The sequence below is a fragment of the Sebastes umbrosus genome, chromosome 8 (genome assembly GCF_015220745.1).
Source record: "Sebastes umbrosus isolate fSebUmb1 chromosome 8, fSebUmb1.pri, whole genome shotgun sequence".
Taxonomy (NCBI): Eukaryota; Metazoa; Chordata; class Actinopteri; order Perciformes; family Sebastidae; genus Sebastes; species Sebastes umbrosus.
Window position 1 is genome coordinate 21,705,658 of NC_051276.1, and position 26,076 is coordinate 21,731,733.

The 26,076-nt window shown below is 40.7% G+C and overlaps 1 protein-coding gene across 1 annotated transcript in view; it reads right to left on the reverse strand.

Annotated features, from left to right (window-relative positions):
* The window catches only part of LOC119493261 (phosphatidylethanolamine-binding protein 4), a 52,833-nt gene that overhangs the window by 21,311 nt on the left and 5,446 nt on the right, over nucleotides 1-26,076 (reverse strand). The window contains exon 4 of the mRNA XM_037778416.1: nucleotides 8,540-8,638. Coding sequence (XP_037634344.1) covers nucleotides 8,540-8,638 — 99 coding nt within the window. The remainder of the gene's footprint in view (nucleotides 1-8,539; nucleotides 8,639-26,076) is intronic.

Genomic DNA, 26,076 nt, shown 5'->3' on the forward strand with positions numbered 1-26,076 from the left:
ACTATAATATCTGCCAACTTTGCATTCATAGCTGTCACACTTAATTATCATGCCAAAATAAAAGAAAATACATTGGCTGCAGGAGGTCTTTTGTGAAGTCTTTGTTTTTGTGTACAATTAACTGGCAAGCATGCTATATACTTAAGTAAGGGCTATTTTAGGTGAGCATAATTGTTAGTGAGTTGTTTTTATCAGCATGCCTCACTCCCCTTCACCGCACCCTATCAAGAGACACCCCTAAGAGGAAGCGTTTTCCACAGCCGCGGCCCCAGCAACCCCCCACTAACCCTGACATTTGTTCATTTACCCGCCCCGCTCTCTCCCCCCTTCTGGTTGCCATGCCTGCTTCCCCCCCACCCCCCTTGTCCCTGTCTGTCAAAATTGACCAGTTTATAGGAGAACAGGTAGGCAGACTCCGGCAAGCCCCCCACCTGTACCCTGAAACACATGAATTTGCACGCGGGGCCGACTGCCAGAGATCCTGCTTTACTGACTGAAGTGGAGGAAGGGGGGGGATATGACAAAGACGACAGCTTGTGTGGGGGAACATTGTCTGCGGCTGCGACTAGAAATCTTTTCAGGAAAAACAGGATTTTATACACAATGGTCGTGGGTGTGAAGAAAGGGGGCACATATTAAAAGAAGCGCCTTTATGTGTGCAGAGCTACTGGTTTTAAACTGCATTTACATGGAGAAGGTCCAATCTGTTCTTTTTTTCCCTACTAGGCTATAGTGTGACAGACTGGATCAAAGGGGGCTTTCCAGGTTGTCCTTGTTTTCCTGGAGACTAATCGTGATATATCCAGGACGGTGTGCAGGGTACAAATTAATGTAGCACACTGACGCACAGTAGGCCTACTTCCTTAAATAAAATAAATGTGTAGGAGAATGAATTTCTCTAAATTCACGTGGTAAAATCAATAGGAATTTTGTTTCCTTAGAAAAACTATTAAGCGACACGTGAAAACAATAATTTATGGATATTTCCTCGCTGCCCAAACAGCATTCACGGCTTCTGATAGGAAACCATAGCAGCTCACGTTCCTCATGCAGTGAAACCTCCTCAATCATCTCACCACGGCAACCACGGCAGGGAGGTCAGTTGTTATAGAGATGGCAAGGCTTGGTAGGTTATCAGCTACAGTACTGTGTGTGTGTGTGTGTGTGTGTGTGTGTGTGTGTGTGTGTGTGTTTGTTATATGTGGACGGGGGATGGAGCTGACAATTGAGCGGAGGATTCTTATGTAATTCTCCCTTTAGGTGGCGGAGAACAGTGAGAGCAGCAGCCCACACTGAAGAAGAGCCTGTTTGTTAATAAGCTGAAAGTAAGATAAGATCGATCATATTATTACAGGCTGTTTGTACAGTAAAGACCAGGGGGGGTCCAGATGTAGCAGAGCGACAGGGACACGGCCACAGTGACAGCAAGTTCAGGTACGAAGTGGGCCCCACAAATCACCTGTTCTATTAGCCTGTTTTAAACTCTTTCACACATGCACACACATCCACGCATTCACACACAACTCACGTGACAGTGGACAACCTTATAAAAGGTCAAAAAGCTAAAAAAAGAAAAGAAAAAAAAGAACAAGCCAAGCTTAAAGGAACAGTGTGTAGGTTTTGGCGGCATCTAGTGGTATGGTTGCAGATTGCAACCAACTGAGTACCCCTCCACTCACTCCTCTCTTTCAAGACTGCGGTAATGCGACCCGCCAAGAACAAAACCGTGGTAACGCCTTTCGCCTTGCTCAGAGGCCATCCTTAACATAATAGCAATACTTTACGAGCAACAGAAGTCAGACGGCGGCTGGTGGTACCACGGTTTTGCACTTTGCGGCTCACTTTATCACAGTTTCACAAGCGTATCGGAGAACTACGGTGGCCTTCAGGTAACGTAAAAACGTGAAAGGCTCTCTCTAGAGGCAGTGGTAGAGCGGGCACCCCATCATGTACTAAGGCGGAGTCATTACAGTGGTTCGAATCTGACCCAAGGCCTTGTGCTGCATGTTGTCCCCTCTCTCCTCCCTTTCCTGTTTATCTTCAGCTGTATCCAATAAAGGCAAAAAGCCTCCAAAAATAAGCCAAAGCCAGTGTTTGGTTAGTGCGTTTAGACTCCGTGAAGAGGACCCGCTCCCTATGTAGATATGAAGGGCTCATTCTAAGCCAACAAAAACATAACCAATCTTAGTTTCAGGTGATTATACACTAATTAAAACACAATTGTCAATATTATATTCCATTTCTGCTAATAGATCCCCCAAAATGTTGTTCCTTTAAGCTAAAAAAGCCAAACTAAGACAGCATCCTAATGTGGCTGAGAGTCTGATGAGGTTTAGTGAGGGAATGACTTCCACAAGCTGAACTCCATGTAGTACCACCTCTGACATTTGTCTGGCTGTAGCTGACAGCAGGATGAGCACCGCTCTAAATGTTAAGCACCTCCAGCTGAGCCTCCATGTTAAGGGCTATTGTTGACTTGTACCGAGGGAGGCTTCAGATAGTTATGAAAAAAGATGAATGACCCGCTTGTAAACTTCATCTGGGTCAAACTAATTCAAGCGGCAATAAAAAATGCACGATACAAAATACAAGGTATTTTTGTGGGTAATTTACTAAAACATTTTCTTTAAGTTCTGGCACAACTCTCCGTCACGTACTTAGTTTACTTACTTCTCAAATATATATCATCGACAACAATCTGTTCAAATTATTTAAGGCACTCCACACAAAGAACATGTGTTTATGCTGTCAGTTTAAGTTTAAACAAAGGATGACAACAGGTGCACCGAGTGGAGTTTAGATGAAGTTGCTTCATATGACTCGGAGCCAGGAGGCACGTCTGTGTAAAAGTTTGTGAAACCACAAACAAGCAAACTGTTAACCTGGGTTATGAGCATGTTTAGCAACTTTGGAGGCAAAAAAAAAAAAAAATCACATTAAAAAGGAAAATTGTTCAATTCCTTTGCGCCCACCCCCTTGTCATAAGATATGGATGTCCCGTAAGGTTATTTGTGTTTGCTGGGAAATGAAGTGCTCAACTGGATTAAAAACATACTGCATATGTTTGGAAATCTGTTTCCCTGGGCGTATGAGTGGAGTGAGCGAGCGTGAAGCAGCAGCTTGCGTCTCCTCCAAGAGAGAGGGCAGACACTCTCATCATTAGCTGGGCTACAATGTGCTCCTCTACCTGCTCCAATCTGCACAGCCAGGCTCCACTCTGACGCCAGACAGATGTTCCCAGCACGAGGTGCAAAGTACGGAGAGGGGAAACGAGAGTGAGCAGGAGAGAGGCAGAAGAATGGAAATATTCAGCGGAGTACACAATAAGAGTTTAATTATGAATAATACCAATGGCTCTTTGTTCTCGCAATGAAGCTAGCTATGGTTCGTCTGGCCTTTGGGAAATTGTTTTTGGCTTCCATATGGGGGCAGCTGTCTGTCAAAAAAGAAACGCTTAAATCACAACATGCCACAGTAGGGATAATTACAGGATAAAGAACAATGCAATTGTGTATGTTTATTTGCAATATTGGATAGGTATTTTGCTAAAACAAACTTTAAGGCTTTTGCAGAGGTTGAGCACTCAGTCAGTACTATCATTTGCATTCATCGTTGCGTTTCGTTTTTGCAAAACTTGACATCAACCGTAACTTAACAAGATAAAGACATAATACTCTAGTCACTCTAGTGTTTCTGTAACAAGACAAAGGGGACGTGAGATACTTGACTGGAGGACTGGATGCACTTTTTGTGCAAAATATTAAGTGTTACTTAATATTTTTATTACTGAATTTATGAAAAAAATCTCCTGAAAAGACCCAGACTAATTAATATTGTCTGTGCAGCCACAACCTGATAAAGAGTATTCCTCTGTGACACGAACTATTGTTGTTCCCCAAAATATAAAATTCCAATAAAAAGAGTCATATCATTACAATGGTTGACACAAGGTATTTTTTTCATTATAATCAAAGCTACGCAAACAATACTGTTTGTAGGAAAAACATTTTTTGGGGGCCTGTTGAGGTGAGAGGTTGATAAAAACAAAGAGATAGAATAAGACCAGTGTTATGGAAAAACATTGAATGAAATGCAATAAGGGGTTACACGCCTAATAGTTTGCAGTTAAAGGACATCTTGAGGTGTGGAGCAGATGATCTCTGCAGGCCGCAGAATTCACAAACACAAAGCCAGCTGGTCTGATACAGTCACAATACTTCACTGTTTGTATTTGCCTGACCAGCAGCAGAACACAGGCTCTGTTCCCCTTTGGGAGCTGCTACAACAGAGATGGATGTTAAAGCATGCATATCCCTCATGCACCATAATAATGAGCACAGAATGCTGTGTACCGAACTGTCCAACTGGCCTTCAATTAGCCAGGGACAGGAAGTTAACAAACACATGACGGCTTCCAATCCAAAGACCTTATTGAAGTGTACTGACTGAATGACCACAGCCTGAACAGATCGAGATGGATCGTGAATCTGGTCTTGTTTAAAATGAATCTCGTGCTTGTCAGTAAGAAAACTGCTATCCGATCAAATCAAACAACAACAAAGCTGATCGCCTTAATGCTTTTGCTTCCGGTGGATATATACATACTGTGTAAATTATTTTTTAATAGAATCATTTTACAAATAAAATAACTTGAGGCACAGAAACTTTCATGGAGATAAACCCTCAGAAGAGAAACTTCATACATCATAAAAAAAGTAAGAAAAAATCCATAAAAACCGAAGGCTATACACATCGCTATTTAAAATGGGATTTTACAGCGATAATGAACACCTTGGCTTTTCTCAGAGCAGGAAAGAGCTTTAGCCGGGGCACTCTTTTGCAAGTTCATATTGCATCATGTCGACACTCACAGACCGCCAAAACTATAATGAGAGAATAAGTATTAACAAGTTAAAGTAAGACCCAGTGCTGTATTTATATAAGCTGCCTCTATTCGGATACTAATGATTTGCTTGTTACAGTAATTATCGCTGCGAGACCAAACCGGAACATCTGCATTGATTTAGACTCTGGGAGAGCGGAGAGAGGGAGGGAGAGGCTCACAATCTGGAATTCGACTTCCAGAGCTAGACAACAATCTGTTGATGCTTATTTTAGTAATTGTCCATAATTGATGTAAAACACAGTGTGTTGCAGAAGACTCTAAATGACGGTTTCTGTAGCTCGAGGGGTCACAGAAAATGGGCAGTTGCGATGAAAATGCACTAATAATGTGAGTTCTAAAAAAAAAAAGCGGACAGCTGGTTGGAGAAGACGAGACACCTCGCCACACAGTTTACACTTAACTGCTGGAGTAAATTGCTCTTGGCAGTCGAAAGCAATGATGTGATAAATGATACAGCCAGGTAAATAAAAGATTTCAACACCAAATATAAACGTTAAAATGTCATTGTTTTACACGTCTAGTTGGGCGGTTATTGTGCATATTTGTAAATGTGTATTGATGCATACATGTGTGTAACATTTAGGGGGATCTATTGGCAAAAAATAAGTATGTTGTCTTTAGTGTTTAATCACCTGAAAATACAAATTATTGTGTTTTTGTTGGCTTAGAATGAGACGTTTATATCTACATAGGGAGCGTGTCCTCTTCACGGAGTCTGCCATGTTGCACCGCTATGTTTCTAAAGTAGCCCAGAACGGACAAAACAACCAGTTTTTTTTTCCCTGCTTGGGTTGGAGTCAATTATGTTACTCGCTCCTGTCGCCGTGCCTCTCTCTCTCTTGCTTCACCACTCACTTCCCACGTACACACACACTCGACGCACTGTTCCTGCTTCAAATGACCTACGCTAATCTTACAACAACTGGCTCTAGAGAGGGACGTTCGCATTTTCGCGTCGGCCACCATAGCTCTCCTACATACTTGGCACACAGGAGAGGCTTCAGTTGGTTGCAATCTGAAACCTCACCGCTAGATACAGCCAGATCCTACACACTGCTCCTTTAAGTACACAGATATAGTTAAAAAGTTAGTTATGCTATTGACTGTACCATGCACCTGCAAGTGCCCAGCCTTATAAGATACCAACAAGTTATGTTGCAGTGGTGAAACATTTGTGGTTTACAAAGCCAAAATGCACATTTTTAGTCAAAATGTAGATGAGACCATCCATCCAGAAGAACTCATCAGAAATTAAGGACATTTTTAGAAAAGTGTTGTAAGTGTAACAAACAAAGCCTTTTCTCTTCAGGAAGACCAACAAACCTTCCTGTTAGCTAATGCTAAATTTTGCTTCACATAAGGCTCCACACTGTAGTTGTGGATGAATACTAAGTATGTGTGGCAACAACACTCAAACACCTCTCTCTGTGGTTAAAGAGGGTTTTGGCATGGCCGACTTGTGCGTGAGGAGATCCTCAGCACATGTTTTGATAAGTGAAGAGCTAGCTAAATAATTCAGCTCAAAGCGGAAGGTGAGTGATGAGTCTATAATAAACGGGGTAGTCCAGTGTGTCCTTGTTCTGTTGCCATCGCTTCTCTAATGAGACCTCGGCTGAAGAATCAGTGTAAATCTACGACGCCGCGTTGCTCGGTCCGGCCTGACCTCGCTTCACTCTCGGCTGAATTAAGGAAATCTTTTACCTTCTCAGCTGTGGCTGCGGATAAAGAATACACACTAATTATGGAAACATCTACAAACTAGGGCAAGACTGCGTGACCTTGGACTAATGAATATATATATAAAAAGAATATGGCTGCTGCAGCTTGTGCCGTTTGACGAGCGAGGATCAAAACACTGATCCGTTTGAAAGCATGACCCTTGACTTCCGCTCAAGAAACTGCTTTGCTTTACAAATAATCTACCATCAAACACGTTGCCAGAAATAGCGATTTAAATGTCAAACATGTTATTGTACAGTACTTCCCTCTCCTCACTTTATATACAGAAGAAACACAACTACAGAGAACAAATTAAGTGTTTATCATATTTGCACTAGTTTAGTCTTTTTATGTTGAATTATATAAATGCATTAATTCATAAATTGACCTACATTGCCGTCAAAACCACAACTGCCCTGAAACAAAATCCGACACATTCACATCGACACTTGAAAAAACAAAACTGAGGTTGTGTGATGTCACCTAGCCACCCTGGTCAATTAAACACCTCCCACTACAGGTTGGCATCACTCAAAAGGCTCATTAACCCTTCTGACCAACCACCAGTCACAATCAGAAAAACATCTCGTCACATTGGCCAATCCCTACATGGGCAACGCAGGTCAACACCCACACAAGTGACAGGAAATTGAATTGCTGAAGAGAATGTGGTCCGTCTGAGCACTTGAAAGACATTTGTTTATTCACAGCTGGTCACACGGCCAGGTGGGCTTTATGGGCTTAAAAATAAGAAGCATAGGTGATGCCTAATGCAATTTCATAAGTGGAAATTACTTGTTTTTTTGTATATCATTGATTTATGCGAGTGATATGAGGTAAATATCCTTACAGGCAACCAGGAACGTGGTTGCATAAATCATCTCTAAAGCGCAGCGCCGATGAGCTGAATCACAAAATTCTGAATTCATACCCGTTGAAAGGTTTTACTAAAACATATATCCCAGATACATCACATTTGGATCTTTGAATCAATGTGGCATTTACTTCAGTGTACAACTACGCCTTACGAAATGAAACGGGAACAGTGATGCATCGCCGAAGCGTCTTTGTGTGCTTGTTTTTCAGACCACTAGTCTTAATCTACTGGGTTGATCTCCCGGTTCCCGCGGGATTATAAAATGTCTGCAAACCTCCAAATATTTGAGGCAATCAACAACTCAACACGCATTTGGCGTTAGAATGCAAGAATGTGAAAACACACAAACGAACGGATAAAAAGGAGTGAAATATGAAGAGAAATAAGGGGATCGGAGCGGTGCCCATTTCGGGGGTGTAAAATATGGAGAAGTGTGGATCATTGGGGGAGCTGCTCTGCCTGGGGGAACAGATGAAGGGAGGACACTCTGCCAAGATCTCTCCACTGGAGGGGGAGCTGAGGGACTGGAGCTCTATGGGAGAAAGAGTGTGCGCCTCGCATGCTGCTCTCCTCAATCTCAGTCTCACACGCCTGCATTGACACGTCCCAGGCTCTCTCTGCAGCAGAGGGAAATTGCTGCTGACAGGCCCTTGCAAACTTTCACAGCCATTTAGAAAGACTTACTCCCACACTTTTGTCACAGGCATTTATTGCACAAGATACATGATATGAAAAATTAACATTTTTTGAACTTGGCATCCTTTTTTTCACCAAGTTAGGCTTAAAAACCATTCATAATTTTTCAGCCTTGCGATCGGCCCCAGTGCAGATGTAAACACGAGAGGTGCCAAGTGAGACCCCGAGATTATGAAAATGCACAATTTTCAAGAAAAAAAAAAATCCAAATGCTACTTCACGAATTTGTACCATATGAGCTCCTAATCCAATAACGAATGCTGTCCCGTGTCACCATCACCAAAAATTACACGAGGCTGTTTTTTTAAGTGAGAGCAGAGGTTATCGCAGACTTACTGTACCTGTATATCCACGACCAGCCAGTGCCTCCAGTAAGCAGATGTTGGTTTGGCGCGGCTTGGAGCATCAGGATCAACCATCACCAGAACATACAGCTTTCTCTGCAAACAGAAGAGGATTCATATATATTATTATTTTTAATACAAAGTGCTTTACTACAGTACCACACACATTGAGATTGGCCCAGAGGCAGTTCCAGTAACAGCGCTACCTGATCCCTTTCTCTTTCTAAATGCAGCCATGTGCTGTTTGTGCATCACATTGCCCAAGGCTTGACAGCCATCTCTGCAGCTAACAACACTCAGTTTAAATACTTCAAACAGATGCTTCATTTTTCTTTCTTAGCTTTAACTTATTATACCTTAAAAAATTTTGAATTTTATTTTGTTCATAATTTTACTCTATTCATAAAAAATGAGGTTTGTTTTTTACATAGTTGCTTGATTTGTGTGTACACAAAGCTGACAAACACAGTTCATACCAGAAGGTTGGGTTTGCCTTTTGTTGGTTTGACACATAATCTTAACACTATCTTACTTCAGCTGTCAAGGCTAAAATGTTGCTTAGGAAAAAAAAATATTACATGAGACAATATTGCTGAAAAAGGCATGAAATAAAACTGTTATAAAAAGGCAGCAATTCACGAGAGAATATGTTCTGCAGCTATGCTAATCACCACTCTTATAGCAAAAGTACAGCTCCGTCTCTTCTCTGTTATTCCTTAAACTTCATATCATTACTGTGACATCAGTAAAATGACAACATTTTGGATCCGATACCAAATCGTCTCGTTAGCATATTCACAGTAACTTTCTGCCACTTACCCAGTATCTTTGTACCCCTCAATCTGTCAATAGATAAAGTGAGAGAAAAAGCATCTTAACTAACACTTGATCACAGTTATTGGACGTTGACTTGGCGGCTTAACTGCCGGAAAAATTTCATTCTGTCTGTCCCTAAAAGTTAGAGAATTATGAGAGCAGATTGAATTATTGCGAGAGCACATTTGTCATCCCTGGTCCTGTGCCCAAAATCTGCCAGACCATATGATGGGCTTTTTTTATTTTGTTCACTTCCTCTACAAACAGAGACATTAAATCGAGACTGTTTCAAATCCACAATGTCCTCTTACTGTATATGTACTTTCAACTGAAGCAAGACCATAATGATATCAGCTTTAATGCATATAAAACAGATGCAGCGTTTCTTACATTCTTACACTGACTGCCAAACAACGCTGTCTGTGGCTCAGTCAGTGAGACATTTCATAGAACCAAATGCTCGCATGTAAACATAAACCTTAAATTTCTGTTTGTTGTGTCCTATCAAGACGTTCTTAAAAGGCCTCTGAAAATTATCGTAAGCCGATGTACTTGAATGAGATAAAGAAGTAGTCATGTATTTTTCTGCAGATGCTCATTTTTCAGAAGGATTCTCTGCCTACCTGACAAGCAGTAATAAGCGTAAACAACTAAGCCTAATAATAGGATAATACTGTAGTCTCAGCGATAGTGCCTGCAGGTAACATCCAGACACACCAGCAACAATAGAGCCTCCTCCACAGCCTGTCAAAAGTGACTCTATATCAGTGACCCCCCCGGGCAGCTTACCAACCATGACCTGTTGCCTTCTCAAGAGTTGTAATCCTCATTTGTACATGTTTGCTACCAGGCAAAAAAACACTGTGATAATGTAGTTACACTAATATTTAAGTCAGACCCTGATGCATTCAGAAATAGCATGGTTTCAAACAACAGCACGCACGCACACACATGCACACACACGCACACACAAAAAGGCAATTTAAGCATTTAAATTAAAAATGACCTCCAGTCACAATTATCATTGAAAGAAATAGCACTTTATCGGTTATTTCACGAAAGTTACCATGGATGGAGATACACTGTATGGGACTGGCTTATTTTTTTTCCCCCTAAAAGCCAAATTTAGATCAGCATTAAGAACATTTCACATTAATTTTCCAACTGTAACAACAAACACATGGCCTATTTATGATGGGCTACCGAATTTCAATGATTTCTGCACATATTTTGTGCTACCTGTAAGAATCTGGCTGGTCCAGCTGGCACGGGCTGCAAATGATACAAGAGGCTCCCTCCATGCTTGCACTTCACACATTGTGGCATGTACCCTTCCCTCTTACGAGAACACTTTTCTCTCCATCTGTCAAAATCCACATTAATTACGCACAGATATGTGTGAAAGGCTCCAGGGAAAAACAGATGCATATTTCTGCCATCTGAAATAAATTTATCATGGCTCGAGCAAACTAAATGTATATCAAAACATGTTTTAACGGGGCTAATTCTCATGGCTGGACACTGGAAGGAACACATTTTCCAAAAATATGTTAGCCACTAATACTAATGAGGGAACCTAACATTTGAGCCTTGGTGATAATTTGAAATTTAGATTTGTTTTAACACTGCAGCTACTCAAATCTCTCACTGATGTTCATTTTCTATATTTTGGAGGACACGCAAAGCTATTACTGTAGTAAAGAAGTCCAATTGTTTTAATGTTCCTGTGTTTAACCTTTTTTTTATCTAGTTAATTTACATTATTTTAAAAGAGATGAGAGGTCAGCTGCCCACTCTGCTATGCTCTGTAATGGCATCTAAAGGACTTTGAAAATGTCAGAATAATCTGAGAGCTCAAAGCAGAAGTGAAATCTGGGTAGGTGTCGGCCGCAGACCACAGAGCTCCATCGGGCCATTATACGGGAGGCTCCTGGGTGTAGGCTGGAGGTGGGGGGAGATTGAGCCTGCATTCTCTTGGGATTAACCTCCCACTGCTTGCTGTGATCACGGCAAAATGGCCCAATGGGACCACACCTCAGACGCCAGGCGGCTGGAATAAACCCTGCAGCTGACTGGGCGTCTCTGTCATGGCTACTGGTTGGTGGCAGAGAGGAAAGGGTAAAGGGCGCTGCTCTCTTCAGTGACATCTATAGAGTTTGAGGGGGGAGTCACTCAAAACCTCTTCATATATATCATAGAAATGCAGGTGTAGTTTCTGTTAAATACATTTTTATATTGTTGTATTTTCAAGAGATGACATGAAACTCCCACTCCATGGCCAATAGCATCGAGCAGATACACTATTTGCAAGACAGAAGACGGCGAAGAACAAAGGCAGAGGAATACCAGTGTCTCTGAGGATGTAAACTACTGGCTTACCTTTGAGTGAACTCTGCTGGGGATGAGAATCAGAGAGATGTCTAATCGCTGCTCTCGTAGAGCTGCCTGGGCTATCAAGCCCAGCTCGGCTAACTGATGACACCACGAAGGGCGAGAGTGAGTTAGCGAGAGGGAGGGAGGGAGGAGAGAGGCCCCTCTGTGAGTTTAGAAGTTCATGCTTTATCCCTGACCCAATACCAAAACAGTGTCATCCGTGCAGCTGCCTATTAATATACCCATTGCTTTATCCTCCCCGTTCTTCATCTCCTTCAGCCTCTGCGCACAGAACCCACAACGTTTCATTAAGTGGTCAACGGCGCTCACCGCTCGACCCAGGGCAAAGCAACGCATCGATCTCAAATCCCTGTTTAAGTAGCAAAAATACTTGAACTCGTTTGGTAATTAACAGGTATCTGTGTTGTGATTAAGACACGGCGATGGCTTAACAACCATCGACTGCAGCTTAGAACAAGGTTGAAAGATCGATCTGTAAATACAGAAAAATAGAAACTAAAACTCGACTGTGGAAGTAAATTCTTCAGACGATGAAGAACATTAATCTCAACTACAATTTTATTGTTTTTTGCAGCCAAACAGTATTTAAAAAGATTTGAAATAAAATTGAATATATAATCTAGTATCAAGTGAATTCATAGAGCAAAGCTGCGTGGACTTTTATACTAAAAGACGAGTAATAAGGTCTCATTTCGGAGGCAGGATCGGGGGCAGAAGAGCAAGTGATGGGGAAGTTAACAGTGGTACCACTGTCAGGGTCAGAAGAGGAGGTTCATCCTGTTGGAGGGGAGGTCAAGGGTCAGCCAGACAGCAGTAATTGAATCCTGACCAGAGAGCGGGGGGCTGTAGACCCAAAAATGAGATGGAAATAGAAGGGGGGCTGCGGCACTCACCTAGAGGTCACCATCCTTACAGGTGAGGAGGTCCTCGTTGGTCATTAATAATAGTCACCCCCCACCTCTCATCTGCAGAAGCTTTGAAACCTCATTGTTCCTCACTGCAAGCAGCAATTATAAAACCTCCTTCATACAATAGGCAGTCATAAAGAGCAGATCGATAATCTGCCACTGAGGAAAAAACTGTGAATTTCGTGGAATCTTGTGAAACTATATCTTATTATTGTAGTGTTAAATAAGGTCTTGTTATGGAGAGACGAATACAAATGTCAGCTTTGATAACTAGAACTGTTGCGTGATCCGCAGTTTTAAAAGGCGGACAGCAGGTCGGAATTTTATACATGTATAAAATATACACATGGCCGTTTCGCGTCGGAGTTTCTTTCACAATAATGACTGGCTCGCTGTACATTATACCTTACATAACATCTTCTGTGTCTTTGGAGGGAGCTTTCTAAAGTTTGATAAAGTGAAATCACTTGAGTAATCTCAGCTCGGGCCTTTTTTTTGACAAAGCAAATTGGGCAGTGTCGAGTTTGAAAGACATAGGTTTTTACAGTCCAGTTGAGGGAAAGATGTTGAGTTGCATTATGGGAAGTGTAGTATCCGATGTGTTTGTATACAGACAACATTTTTTCAGTCGTGCTCTCTACAATATCTGCTCTTGAAATACAACATCTGCTTGTACCAACTAAAGCATGATTATTGTTTTTTTAAAAGGTGCCCTGTGGAGTTTTCTTGTAAACAAACAAAAGTTATATTTACATACAGTGTGTCTCGCCAAAACACTTTGTGTGTATCCTTAAGGTCTAACAAACACTTTGAACGCATGCCTACTTCATAAAACATTTGCAAAGCCAATTTTTTTTTTTATATATATATATTTCAAATTGTGCACTGTTGACATCCACTGTTCCTCGCTGGCATTGTTCTTCTTCACTGCCTTTGTAGTTGGACCATTATCACCAGAAACTGTCAATCATCGGACAAGCGTGAACCCAACGGCAGGATGTAAATCCAGCATCCATGTGCGTGTGCAAGACACAAACAAAACAGGGATGTGGTTATAAAATCCACTGGGTACTTTTAAGGTTATGTTTAGGCACACAAAGCACTTGGTTAAATTTAGGGCAAGTTCAGGGTTTTGGTTAAATAAAACTATTAAATTAATCACCGACTATTTTGATAAAAGATTAATTGGTTCGAGTATTTTCTTTAAGAAAAAAAAGTCTAAATTCTGTGATTCCAGCTTCTTACATGTGAATATGTTTCTGGTTTCTTTACTCCTTTATGACAGTAAACGGAAAATCTTTGAGTTGTGGACAAAACAAGACATTTAAGGACGTCATCTTGGGCTTTGGGAAGCACTGATCCAACATTTTTCACCATTTTCTGACATGTAATAGACCAAACAATTTATCCATTAATCGAGAAAATAATCTACAGACTAATTAACAAGGCAAAAGTGGGCATGGCTCACATACCCCCGTTCACCGCTTGACCTTTACTAAAGTAGAACCAAAGGTTTTACCCATTAGGAACTAATGGAATAAGTCTATTGAGCACAATGTAGCTTGTTATTAGCTCACCTTCCTCAAGTCCAGGGTGCCCTGGACTTCTGAACCCAAAAAGGCACAACTAGACCACACTGTCAAAAATCATACCAAATTTGAAGTTCCTAAGTTAAATAGTTTCCGAGTTCTACTCCGGAAATGAAAGTTTGACACGCGAACGGATGGAAGGACGGACAGACATGCGGAGAGCTATATACAGTACCTCCGATTACGTTGTCGCGGGGGTTTGAACAATAAAAATAATCGTTAGTTGCAGCCCTACTTCCTCAACATTTATCTGAAACTTTCACTAAGCTAACCTTGGTCAAAGTGTTTTGTTGCCTAAACCTAACCACATAGGTACTCAGGATACAAAACCGCAGTCTCCAGTGTCACGGCCCTGCACTTTGTAGGCTCATCATCAACCTCAACCACCTCCTTGAGACTTGTGTGCGGTACAAAAATATAGCACTTCATTAAGTGGTAAAAAAACATCATTGAACATAATCCAGGCAGCATTTTCTAGGTATTTCTAAAAGACAGAGTTGACTAGGGACTAAAAGTCAGGATATGTCAGCCTCCTCTGCTTCAATTTTGACACAAAAAAAACTGTCTCTCCCCCAACTTTATGAAAAGTGCAATACTAAATAGCTGGAATGCCCCTCTAAGATGGTATATGAAAGAAATGTAGATACATGGACACGAACTGTACATTCACACACAAACACATGCACATAAGGTCAACGAGCCAAAGGTGATGTTTTGTAAGTGAAGCCGCTTGATGATCTTATTATTAAACTCCATAACACATAATCTTTTTGCCAGTTTGGTGCAACTTGAGTGCTATTGATGCTTCTGACACTATTATACAAGATGATTCGGGGGAATTTCACAAGAGCCAGTAACAACTACAGTTACTGGTTTAACACTCAGATTGATTATTGACACATATAAATGATATGCAAAGAGAATGCCAATACTCCTCACTGTGTTCTTAAGCGCCTCACACAGTGCGGGCTGCTCACTACCTCCAAACCTGCCTATTTTTAACTCAGCCTCCCTCCCACACAGGAGTGGAGTGTGAAGTGGCTTATAAATCCACACTTGGAGGAGCCACATGGTCAAAGGAAAAGTCACATGTGGATACAAACGCATATTCTAGGTCCAAAGACAACACAGCTACTAGATCCCCGCTAGGTAGCCAAACAGAAGAGTGAGCTACGGCATGAGGAGGCAGCGGTTCAAGTGGAACCACAGCGGAATATGAAACACAAGTTTACATAATTACATAATCACCTTTTTGGTTTGAACATAAAAACGTGGATTACAATGCTGCATTTTAATCAAATTACCACATGAAGGTAAGACAAGGCAATATGTTTTATAGCCTATGGATTCTGCACATTCAATATAAAGCTTCTCGGTCTGTGTGTGTCTTTTGCACATTCTTTAAATAGCCATTCATTTTGGCCAATAAAAACCCTAAATAAACAGCTCTCTGATTAAACTCTAGACATGTTTGAATGCAGTCTGTCCTGAACTCTGTTTGCAAAGCCTTGTACTTTCGTGGTGCAGTTTGGAGCTGCTATGGAGCCATAGCTAACAGTAAGATGGTTCACAGTCTGATTGAAGCTTGAGGGGGGTGAAGGAATTAGTAGCAGCCTAGGGAACCATTTCTGCATTTCTCTCAACACTGAAGACCTCTTTCACCGCGCCATGCTTGCGAACACAGCCGTGCTCATGTTAAGCTTATTAGTCACCCTGGATGCGATCTTGCTAGCTGAGGCTTTCAACACTTTCTAGTGGTGGCTTTACACACATACACCTACTCACTGCCATGAAAGCAAATTCTGCAAATGCACATGCTCAAACACAGTAACTACCACTAACAGGTACTCTGAAGTATAGCATGCAGCCGGGCTAAATGAGGCAAGAGGGAAATATTTTAGTCGTGTAGTTTGGCTGCTGGGAACACAACACAGTCAAACAGGGCAAATTACAGCACTGGACTCATATCCATAATTAGTCTGTCAAGCGTGTCAAACACCGAGAGTCATAGATGTGCTATTTTAACACCAAGTGTAGCCTATAAAAGTTAATGGTGAGCACGTTCTAATTACTTCACCAGGATTTTGGGATCTAAATCAACTATTTTGATTCTAAAAGTACTGAAGGGAATTTTGGAAATAAATAGAGGGAAAATAATAAGGATCCGTCGGGATTAGTGGATGTTTTGGTTAGTGGACTGTATGTGCAACTGAAAACACGCGATTTCAAAGCTGTAAAGCTCATATTTAACATGTGTTCTACAAATTAACTTAAATTATCTGGGTCATTACATTTTATTTTGGCAGCTATTTCATTCATGTGGAAACCTTTTTGTTTTTTATTTGGAGTGAGGAGAGTGAAAGCTTGAGCTAAATGATCAGTCTTGTTTATTTTAATAGGAGAATAGCTGCTATTGTTGCATCTAGTTTGACATTTCCTGCCACATTTTTATGAACTGTCTATAATATAATATATGAAAGGCTCACATACAGTTACACTTCATGCAGCAGACACAATTCTGAAGACGATGGGATACATGCTGCCATGACGGGAGCTTAGTTGTAAGCACTCTGACACTCATTCCTATTTGGCCATCAGAGCTGTTAAAGGTGTCAGGCCTGTTCACAGGCACTGTGTGTCTCACCAGCCAAGATGGCTTCCACATTTTTTCTATCATGATTAATTATGGTTTCTGATGGTAGTACAGTGAGAAAGTGTAAATTATTCCCACATTTTCTTGTGCCCTCCGTTCAGCCACTGTTGTGTAGGAAGATGCTATTGACGCCATCCATGGATGGCGACCAAAAGGCATCTACATGGGGTGGCAAACTCTAGTGCCTATTAAGGGGTGGAATTTGCGGTGGGGGGGTGCTTGGCGTGTGGGCTGAACCTAGTCAAGACTGCCAGTTGACGGGGCCAGATTTTCCAGTATGGAAGAGTCTTGTTTCAGTGGGCGAAGCTGGGTGTTGGGAGACTGGGAGAGAGGACTGCCCAGGGCTTGGAAGCTTGAAACAGAATATTTCAAACAGACAAGCACCGTCTGTGTTCCAGTGTCACCAGCCCACCCGTCTGACAATCAGGGCCATGTCATCACACGGGCTCTGAGTAATTCAGGGAGCACTCTTATCACCTTAGAAGATGTGGCAAACCTCAGACGTCAGAGCAGTCTGAGGTCCCGGCAGCAGAAATAGCATGAAACGATTCACAGTGGTATCGGTATGGAAGACAAAAAAGAACAGTAAGGATGTTCACCTACAGGCAAAACATCAAGAGCATGAATAGCAAAGCTTGGAGAAATGCAACCACAATGCTGCGCTTTGATTTGAATCCTTAACAAAATCCACAATATGTCCTAAAAAACACACACACACACTGTGCACACACGCAGCACTGAAAATCCTTAGTTTTGGAGAACTGGTTGAAATAAAATAATTCGTCTGACAGATCATTTTGTGTATGTTGATATATTTAGCGCTGTCAAGAGAGGACATCACAGAGAATGGCACTTATATCACAATGCAAAAACTGTTATCAGAGGAGGTACAGGTTTATGGTTCAAGGGCTCGTCCATTCATAGAGAACAAGCTCAGCCTCTCTGCCTGACACACTGATAAAGACAGCACAAATAAAACAGCTCCACAGCTCCATCTTTGCCTCTCCCCAAGGGAATAATATATCACCCATCTGAATGTGGCACATATTGAATCATTTCCAGCGTTGATGATTCATTTGAATAAATCAGCCTTTTTTTATTTTTTATTTTGCCAACTTGAACTGATAAGGAAAACCAAAGTCACATTGTTAGATGTGAGGAAGGACAGGTGTTAGAGTGCTCTATAGGGCTGGTAATCCTAATCCCCTTTCAAGCAACAATTAATGACTACAGCAATAATCTTCGCATATATGTTGCTGCAATTCCTTTTTGACTGTCAACCATAACCTGCCTAACTCACATAGACCAAATCCAGGGGGATATGTCGCTGCAGGCAGATAGGATCTTATCCTGGATTTGCATAGATAAATGCACAGCAATAATTCAAGAAACACACGGGACAGATGTAGTTCTGACCCGAGATATATCCTCAACCTGACCGTACACTATTGACAAGACCTGCTCTCAGGAGCTTAATTTTCATACGTAGGTTGATCCACAGAAAGAGGTCCACTTGTTATCTGCATTAACTCTTAACAAATATCAAATATTTCAGGGAAATAAAATTAAATATGTCAGTTTCCTAAACAAAAACTTTCAATGTTTTCTACAAAAAAGCTACGGCTGCACAGGATCAGCCTATCGGCAAATTTGAAAAATCAGCAGCTTGTGCAATGAAAGGGTTATATCCGCATTCAAGCTAAGAGACATACTCTAACATACACAGACACAAATCCTGTTGAGCTGAGCCGAGCAGAGATACCCTACCAGCCCTCCAAGGCACAATTAGGATTTCACGGGGGGAAGAAATCTACATTCCTGCACACATGAAAAAAGTCCTTTCTCCCTCCCCACAACAATATCAACTTTTTACTCAAGGAAAAACCTGAAGCACCACTCGATAGGATTTGGACAAAGAAATAAAAAACAAAGCCAGAAAAAAAAAATCTAAATTTAAGCTGCAGTTGTTAAAGAAAAAATATTATGGTTGAGGAAAATCCAGTCCTAAGCCTCCCAGTTCCAATCAATTTCTCCTATTCTCTGTGATATGAAAAGAAGCAACCACTCATAGTTTGTTTGAAGTGCTCGTCTGTGTGGAGCTGCTGTGCTGCGTTCAACAACATTTTGTATGGACAGCCTCAGTGTATGATTTTAACACCTGCCACACATTCAGTCCAAGTGCAAGAGGTCAAGTACCTGTCAGTTTGAATACGAGAAGGGATAAAGCAAAACACGCAATTTCATTTCATGAGGTGTCCTAATAAGTGGACATATTTACAGAAAAACATCATAGCTAAATCATTATGGTACAGCACATATAGGACGGGGATATACGGTATGTTCTCTGCAACAGCGAGTCATCACTGTGTGCTGTCACACTCTTGTTAGCAGCTTGTTATATTGTCTAGTTTGCAGCAGACACATTTCCTGCAAACTATAATTGTATGTTCTATATATACATATATATATATATATATTTATACAGTATATATAGAATAAATGATCTCTTCTACTTCTAAGGTTTGGTAAATAATCGCTAAAACTTTCTTCGCTGCACGGAGAAAAAAATGTAAATGACATTTTTTTTCATTATACAGTAAGTATGTATTTTGTTTCATTTTGTTTAATTATTTCACAGGAAAACATCTACCATTATTAGTCAGATGGCAACAACATTATATTCTTTAGTCTGAGATGGAACGCAGTAAATGACTGAAATGAGAGAAATGTAATTGCAGTTAGTACAAGAAAATAGAGCTGAAACGATTAGTTGATCGACACAAAATTAATCTGCAACTATTTTGATAACCAAGTATACGTTTAAGTAATTTGTCAAGCAAAAAATACCAACCATTATCAAGTTCCAGCATCTCAAATGCAAGAATTTACTGCATTTCTTCATCTTACGTAAAACAAGCGGTGTAAAGACGGCACCCTGCGCTTTAGGAAATTGTGACATTTTTAACTATTTTCTGATATTTTGTAGGCAAAACAATGAATCGATTAATCAAGAAATTAATTGGCAGGTTAATCAGATATGAAAACAAAGAAACATAGACACAATGTAGTAAATATGTGAGTTCATAGCCGTCGTATTGAAATCTTTTGCTCTGTAATGTCATTTTTTTTTAATCTTTGTCTGGTGCAGCAACACATGCTTATCTGGATGTATCTCAAGGAGAATGACCCTGCAGCTTTTTAAAGCCACTAAGCCGTAGTGGACTAATATTTCAGCATCAATTGAGCCAACGATTGTGAAAAGTGAGAAAACCTGCTATGAACGGCTACAGTAGGTGGCGAATAAGCTACTGAACACAAGGCGCATTGCACATTGAAGATAAATGTGAACATTTGACTCATCAGACTGATTGCAATCTTAACTTGGTAGCTGATATAACAATTCTTCTCCATTTATCATTAAAAAAACAACTAATTTACAGAGCAATTGCAAAGATAATTTAAATCATCATCATTTAGAAATGTCTTCATATTTCAGGCAACTCTTTCAACTCTTATCCAAACTTATCCAAATGAAATTAATTATGCTTGTAGCCTCATTTACTTTGACCCCATCATGTCTGATTTAACTTTGACAGACATTAAGCTAAATACCAACCAAGACAATAAATGGACTCAGGCTTCAGCTACAATGAATGTCTCCAAGTTCAAACTTACAGTTCTACTGATGCGATCTGGCAAAACTAACGCCCTGAAGCACATCCATAGAGCATTATGCCAAACAAGGACATTAGCAGCACTTGAGTTTAAACAAGACCTTTTAGCTGCCCGGCCTGTGAAGTGGTGTTTTAAGGGAAAACACATTGTAACCGTCACTACTGATTTTCAGATTTGTGTCGCGTCTGAAGAAAAGGTTAAGCACATCATCTATCTGAAAATGCCCAAATCTGCTTTCAGGCATGAAGTTGGCACCCGGATAAATCATGCCATCACTGTGCTTCAGTTTTCTCATTATCCATACCTCTCATGACATTCACAGAAAGAAACAAAGCATCCTGCCAACACCTACTCTGTGAGAGAGCTCTTTCAGTTCAGCTCAAAAGCTGAGAGCTCCAAACCTCCACACCACAGTGTGGGCAGTTCTGGCACAGCCATGTGCCTAAGAACACTGACTGAGTGCAACAGTTGGACTAATAACAGAACAAAAAAATAAATAAAATGGACGCACAGCGGGGACAGCCACAGCTCCACAGCTGAGAGAAGCAGGTTGACTTCTGCCCACCTCTCTCTTATTCAAGAGCGAAAGATGTCCACAATGCCTCTCAGGTCTTAGTGCCATGAGGGGCGGTGAGCTCGCAGCTTCAGCCACTCCAGGGTAAAGCAAATCACTTTAATATGTTAAGAAGATTAAGCTGGATAAATGTCTAGATACATTTTTTGAAAAGCCACGTAAATCTGTAGTGTTTTTATTTGGGGAGGGGCGGCGTGTGAGTCAGTTGAGACGATCAACACAAGCCCACCGAAATGCAACACGATTGGCTAGGGGAAATTGGGCTTATTTGAGATTTTGCATTTTAAGCTTCTTGAATCTAAGACCATCCCACCTCTTTCTTATTATTTTTAACACCAACCTTTGGGACAACAAAACTATAGAAAAAAAACACTGGTCACAGTTCCATGTGCCACTGCTCTCTCGGCTTATAGACTTAAGACTCAAACACAAAGAAGAAGAGAAAGAGGTTAAAGTTGAAGGTCTCTAAAGTGAAGAACTTGAAGGATCTCTGGGCATTTTTCAGGTAAATCATTCGAGTCAAATTAATTAATTGAAGCAAGTATATTCTAAACACAAAATGGATGGCTGACTTTTTTTGTTTCTATCTTAAGAATTAGCAATCTGAGGGTGTCCGCCTGTCAGCTCGCTGTGCTAGAAATTGAGTGTGAAAGCGAACGGGAGAAATGGAACAAATAATGTAAAGGGATTAACAAATCATTTGCATAACATTTTCTCTGATTCTCTCTGCTTCCAAACTACAGGATCAGGAAAATGACAAGGAAGGCAGTTTTATTATCCCCTGTTCTCAGATCAATCAAGCATCAATGGACCTGATTGCTGCTGCCATTAGCGAGCGACAAGCTTTTAATGTCAAAAGCAAAATGAATCACTGGCAATATATCTTTTAAAAACAGTAAAAACAGACCCAGGAGGTAACTAAACAAGTTTAAGGAGAAACAGGAATCATCTGATGAAAAGCATTCTCCAAAGAAAAAACTTGAATAGAGTGCCATCTTTGAAAAGATACTTTACTTTCGCTGTGCCAAACGTGTATTAACCTGTTTTTTCTCTCCATCCAGAGTTAAGACAATAAGACCACTGGGGAGATGAAGGGGATGGCATTATGGGGAGTTAAGCATTATGAGCAGCCCTGAAGCTGTTCCTAAAGAAGGTGAATCAGAGGATTGGGACACAACTGGAACTAAACCCTGCGCCGGACCACAAATGAGAAGCACAAAACATTTTGGGCAAAATGCCACTAAGCCAAGCATCTGGGTCTTAAGTAAACTTCAAATCATCACTTTTAACTTTGTGATTACTTAGTTCTCCCAGAAAAGAGGCTGTCAATGAGGGGGGAAAAAGTAAATTACCTCAGTTTCAAACATAAGCACCACAGTAATCCTAGCCGTACAGAAGAAGAGTGTCTCTATCAAAACTCTGAAGTAAAAGATAAATTATAGAATCTAAAAGAAAGTTTACATTTCAATTTATGTCCTGAACTTCCTCACAAAAGGATGGAGCTTGTTCAAAAAAACACATCTTAACATCTAGAGATTGGAAGCCCCTGAGATTTCTTGACAACACACACAGTTAAGAAGACAAAAAATGGCACAGAGCAGCTCAATATTTTTCATAAGGTGATATTTATTTGGGATCACGAGGCTGCAGACATGTCCCCGCTGGACAGATCACATTAATAAAATGTACAAGTTTCTCACTGTGCCAAAGTGCGACCGAGTCTTCTCTAGATCTTACAATGATTCCCCGGTAAATGTTAGGTTTCTGTGGCTCATATAAATAGAAATTTAATCTTGTATGTTTGTCTAAGTATCCACAGCAGCAGATGCACTTCCCATGCAGATTATGAATCTCTGTTTGAACAGATCTTGCCGTCAATGTATATGAACTGACAAGATAGAATTTCTGTGTGAATACTGAATAATAATCAGGAGGCACAGGTACTTTTATTAAAGACCCGCTGCTTCTGTAAGTCTCTGCTAGTGCCTCTGTGCTGAAGCGTCGTCGCAAATTTGGATCTAATTAATGAATATTCATAATTGCCATGTGTGGTCTCATGTTGGAAATTTGCACCCGATTCCAACGTTAACTTTTGCACGTTTTCTTTCAACAACGGATGATTACATTTTTAGGACTTTGTTAGTTTGCTATGTAAGTAACGTTAACCTCTCTATCAATGCTAAAAAAGTTCCGATGTATTGAAGCAAATAACCTCTTCTTAAAACATATCAGAGTCTGTTGAATCGGCTTTACATGTTGAACCTCCTTCTTTTCCTCTGAGCTTTTGTCAAACGGTGAAATATCTATCATTTTCTCCAATACCGCTGCTTGCATAGAAACCTGACCATTGTCATCTGTAAGAGCATCCCAGAGCTTCCTTAATCTGTTCTTATCCTCCCATTGATAATACAATACATTTTCATGGTAATTGAAATCATATTTTACTCACAGCCAGAGAGTAAAAAAGTATTGCTGCCTACGCTCTTCAACCAAATGTAAGGTGAAGGAGTACCATGCTATACTGCAACAACGAGGTACAAAAGGGTCGCCTCAAAAAATAAAATACACTGTCAGTGTTCAAGTGGTGAGGGGAGGCAGGAAGAAAACAGGAAAAGGTGGTGCAGAGAAATAAGAAAATATAAAGATATTGGTCATGAGACATAGATGCATCAGGTGCACTCTCGCTTATGCATGATAGACATTTGCACATATATCCTTTTGCACCTGTAGTGGTCAGCGTGCTACAGCCATGCTTCATAAGGTGCAAATTATTATTCTTCTGTGTGGAAAGGTGGCTTAGGAGGTTTATTGCCTGTCTTCATTCCACTGAATATGCATAATCAATCCAGCGCTCGTGGTAGCAGGAGGTTGTAATTCTTTCCTCTCCAGGAAGACTGCATGAATCATATATGTTGTGTAGTAATGGGCAATGACTGAATGGAGCGGGACACGGGTCAGCTTAGCAGGGTGTTATAATGACAAAGGGGAACATTAGCTAAGGAAATAAACTCCCTGAATCTCGGCCAAACACGCTTATTTAATCCAGCAGAGTCAAAAAACACCCACCCGATGACACTGAATATGCAATTAGATGGATATTACAGAACATGTTTCACTTGTTGACCCTCGATGTCACTTAAAAGGCTCAAGAAAGTGCTTTATCTAAATATACATCCTTGACTCCTCGTTGAATGAAGGCCATCGCCTACTGAAAATGAAATCCCTATCTTTGCACTCCTGCATCCCCAACATGAAGACCTATCAGGAATCCTGCATGGGTGGACATGTAGGCTTTCCTAGGAATGACAGGGTCTGCTAAAGAGGAACCCCACCCTCGCTTTCTCCGGCATGCCAGCGCAGAGGAGAGTGGGCAGCGCTGAGACGGCAGCCTGCCGTGGGCACTGCCAGGCTTAAAGCTGCCCTGTCGTCATCAGAGGCTTGCAGAAAAGAACGCTGAGATTCACCAAAAAAAAAAAAAAAAAAAAAAAAAGAGGAGGGGGATCGTTGCATTTAAATCCTCTCTCAACGCCCCCACATGTTTTAGCAAAGCATAAAAATCATTCACAGAGAGAGAGAAAGCGAAAAAGAAAAAGATAGAGGGAAATAGAGAGGAAACAGCTATTAGCAGCAGTAAGCAAGCTCAAGAGATCATAGTGAGGCAGCTCTAATCGCAGTAATGGTTTAAACCCTCATTCCATCCACCAGATGCAAGAAATGTCTACCCAAAAACAAGGCTTTGAAATCCCCCATGTCTAAGAATGTGCCCTGTGGCTATGGTCCTTACTAAAAAAAAAAAAAAGAGACAACAACTCCAAAACTGTCTCCACTTTTGGTCCAACTATGAGGTAAAGATAGCTCCTGTGGCCTGTGTTGTTTACACGACTACATCGAGGAATGACGAGCATCAAAATAAAGACTCAGAGTTAATTTTTTAAAACGTATGTTAATGTCAGTGAGCTGAGAAATCAAACTTAAGAACGCTCTCCAACTCTCCGCCCTCTAAAATAAATAAGTTAATTATTTAGTTAACCTTAAAAAAAGACAAGAAACATCACTTTTCATTGGAGGTGGCTTACTTTTGCTAAATATTGCAAAAATACAAAATGTTCTAACTAAAATAATCAAGCAGTTCACAAAGCGCTTTAAAAGCTCAATTAAAGACGATAGTTTAAGAGGGTAAAAACTCACTTAAACATTCTTTGGTTGTGCCAAAAGCACACCTGGATGATCTGTCATGTCGCCAAATACATACAGAGCTTTTTAATCCTTTTCTAGTTCAGAGTTCTTTGGTTATTTTGGGAGTCGTCTTAATTTTCACTGTTCTTTTACTCTTTTCTGCAGGCAAAGCTTCGTCTGACAGGTTTTCTGTCCTGTAGCCAAGTTTGTTGGTTTTCCAAACAGCTTCTACTGACATGAGAAACTCGAGTAGCTCTTCCTTTCTGTGAAAAAAACAAAATCCTAAAAGCATTTTGGCACTTACAGTAGATATTAATGTTGAACTGAGAGTCTGTATGTTAAACAGGACAGGTGTTAATACATCATTTTGACATTTAGAAACTACTTCAGCTTAGATCTTTTGTACAGGTGTGACGATGATTGGGTTTTTTTTTTTGTTTATATGATTCAACAGTGAGCTGACTTCCTGACCTCTGAGACTCAATTTATAACAAGACAAGAGAGTGATTTGAACAGTTGGTTTCTAACTGAAGATATTTATCTTGTGAATCTAGAAGAAGTTGGTTCCAATTGCAGCTTTGGCTCCTCGTCTTTACAAGTGTCTTCAAAGACTGACGTTAACAGATACTAACAGATTTCCTACTGAGAAAATGCATTAGGATGAGTCCACTGGAGCAACAATCAAGGTTTTTCAGCTCAAGAATTGACCTTAATTTCCACGACAGTAATCATGAGGTCGCTGTGCTATG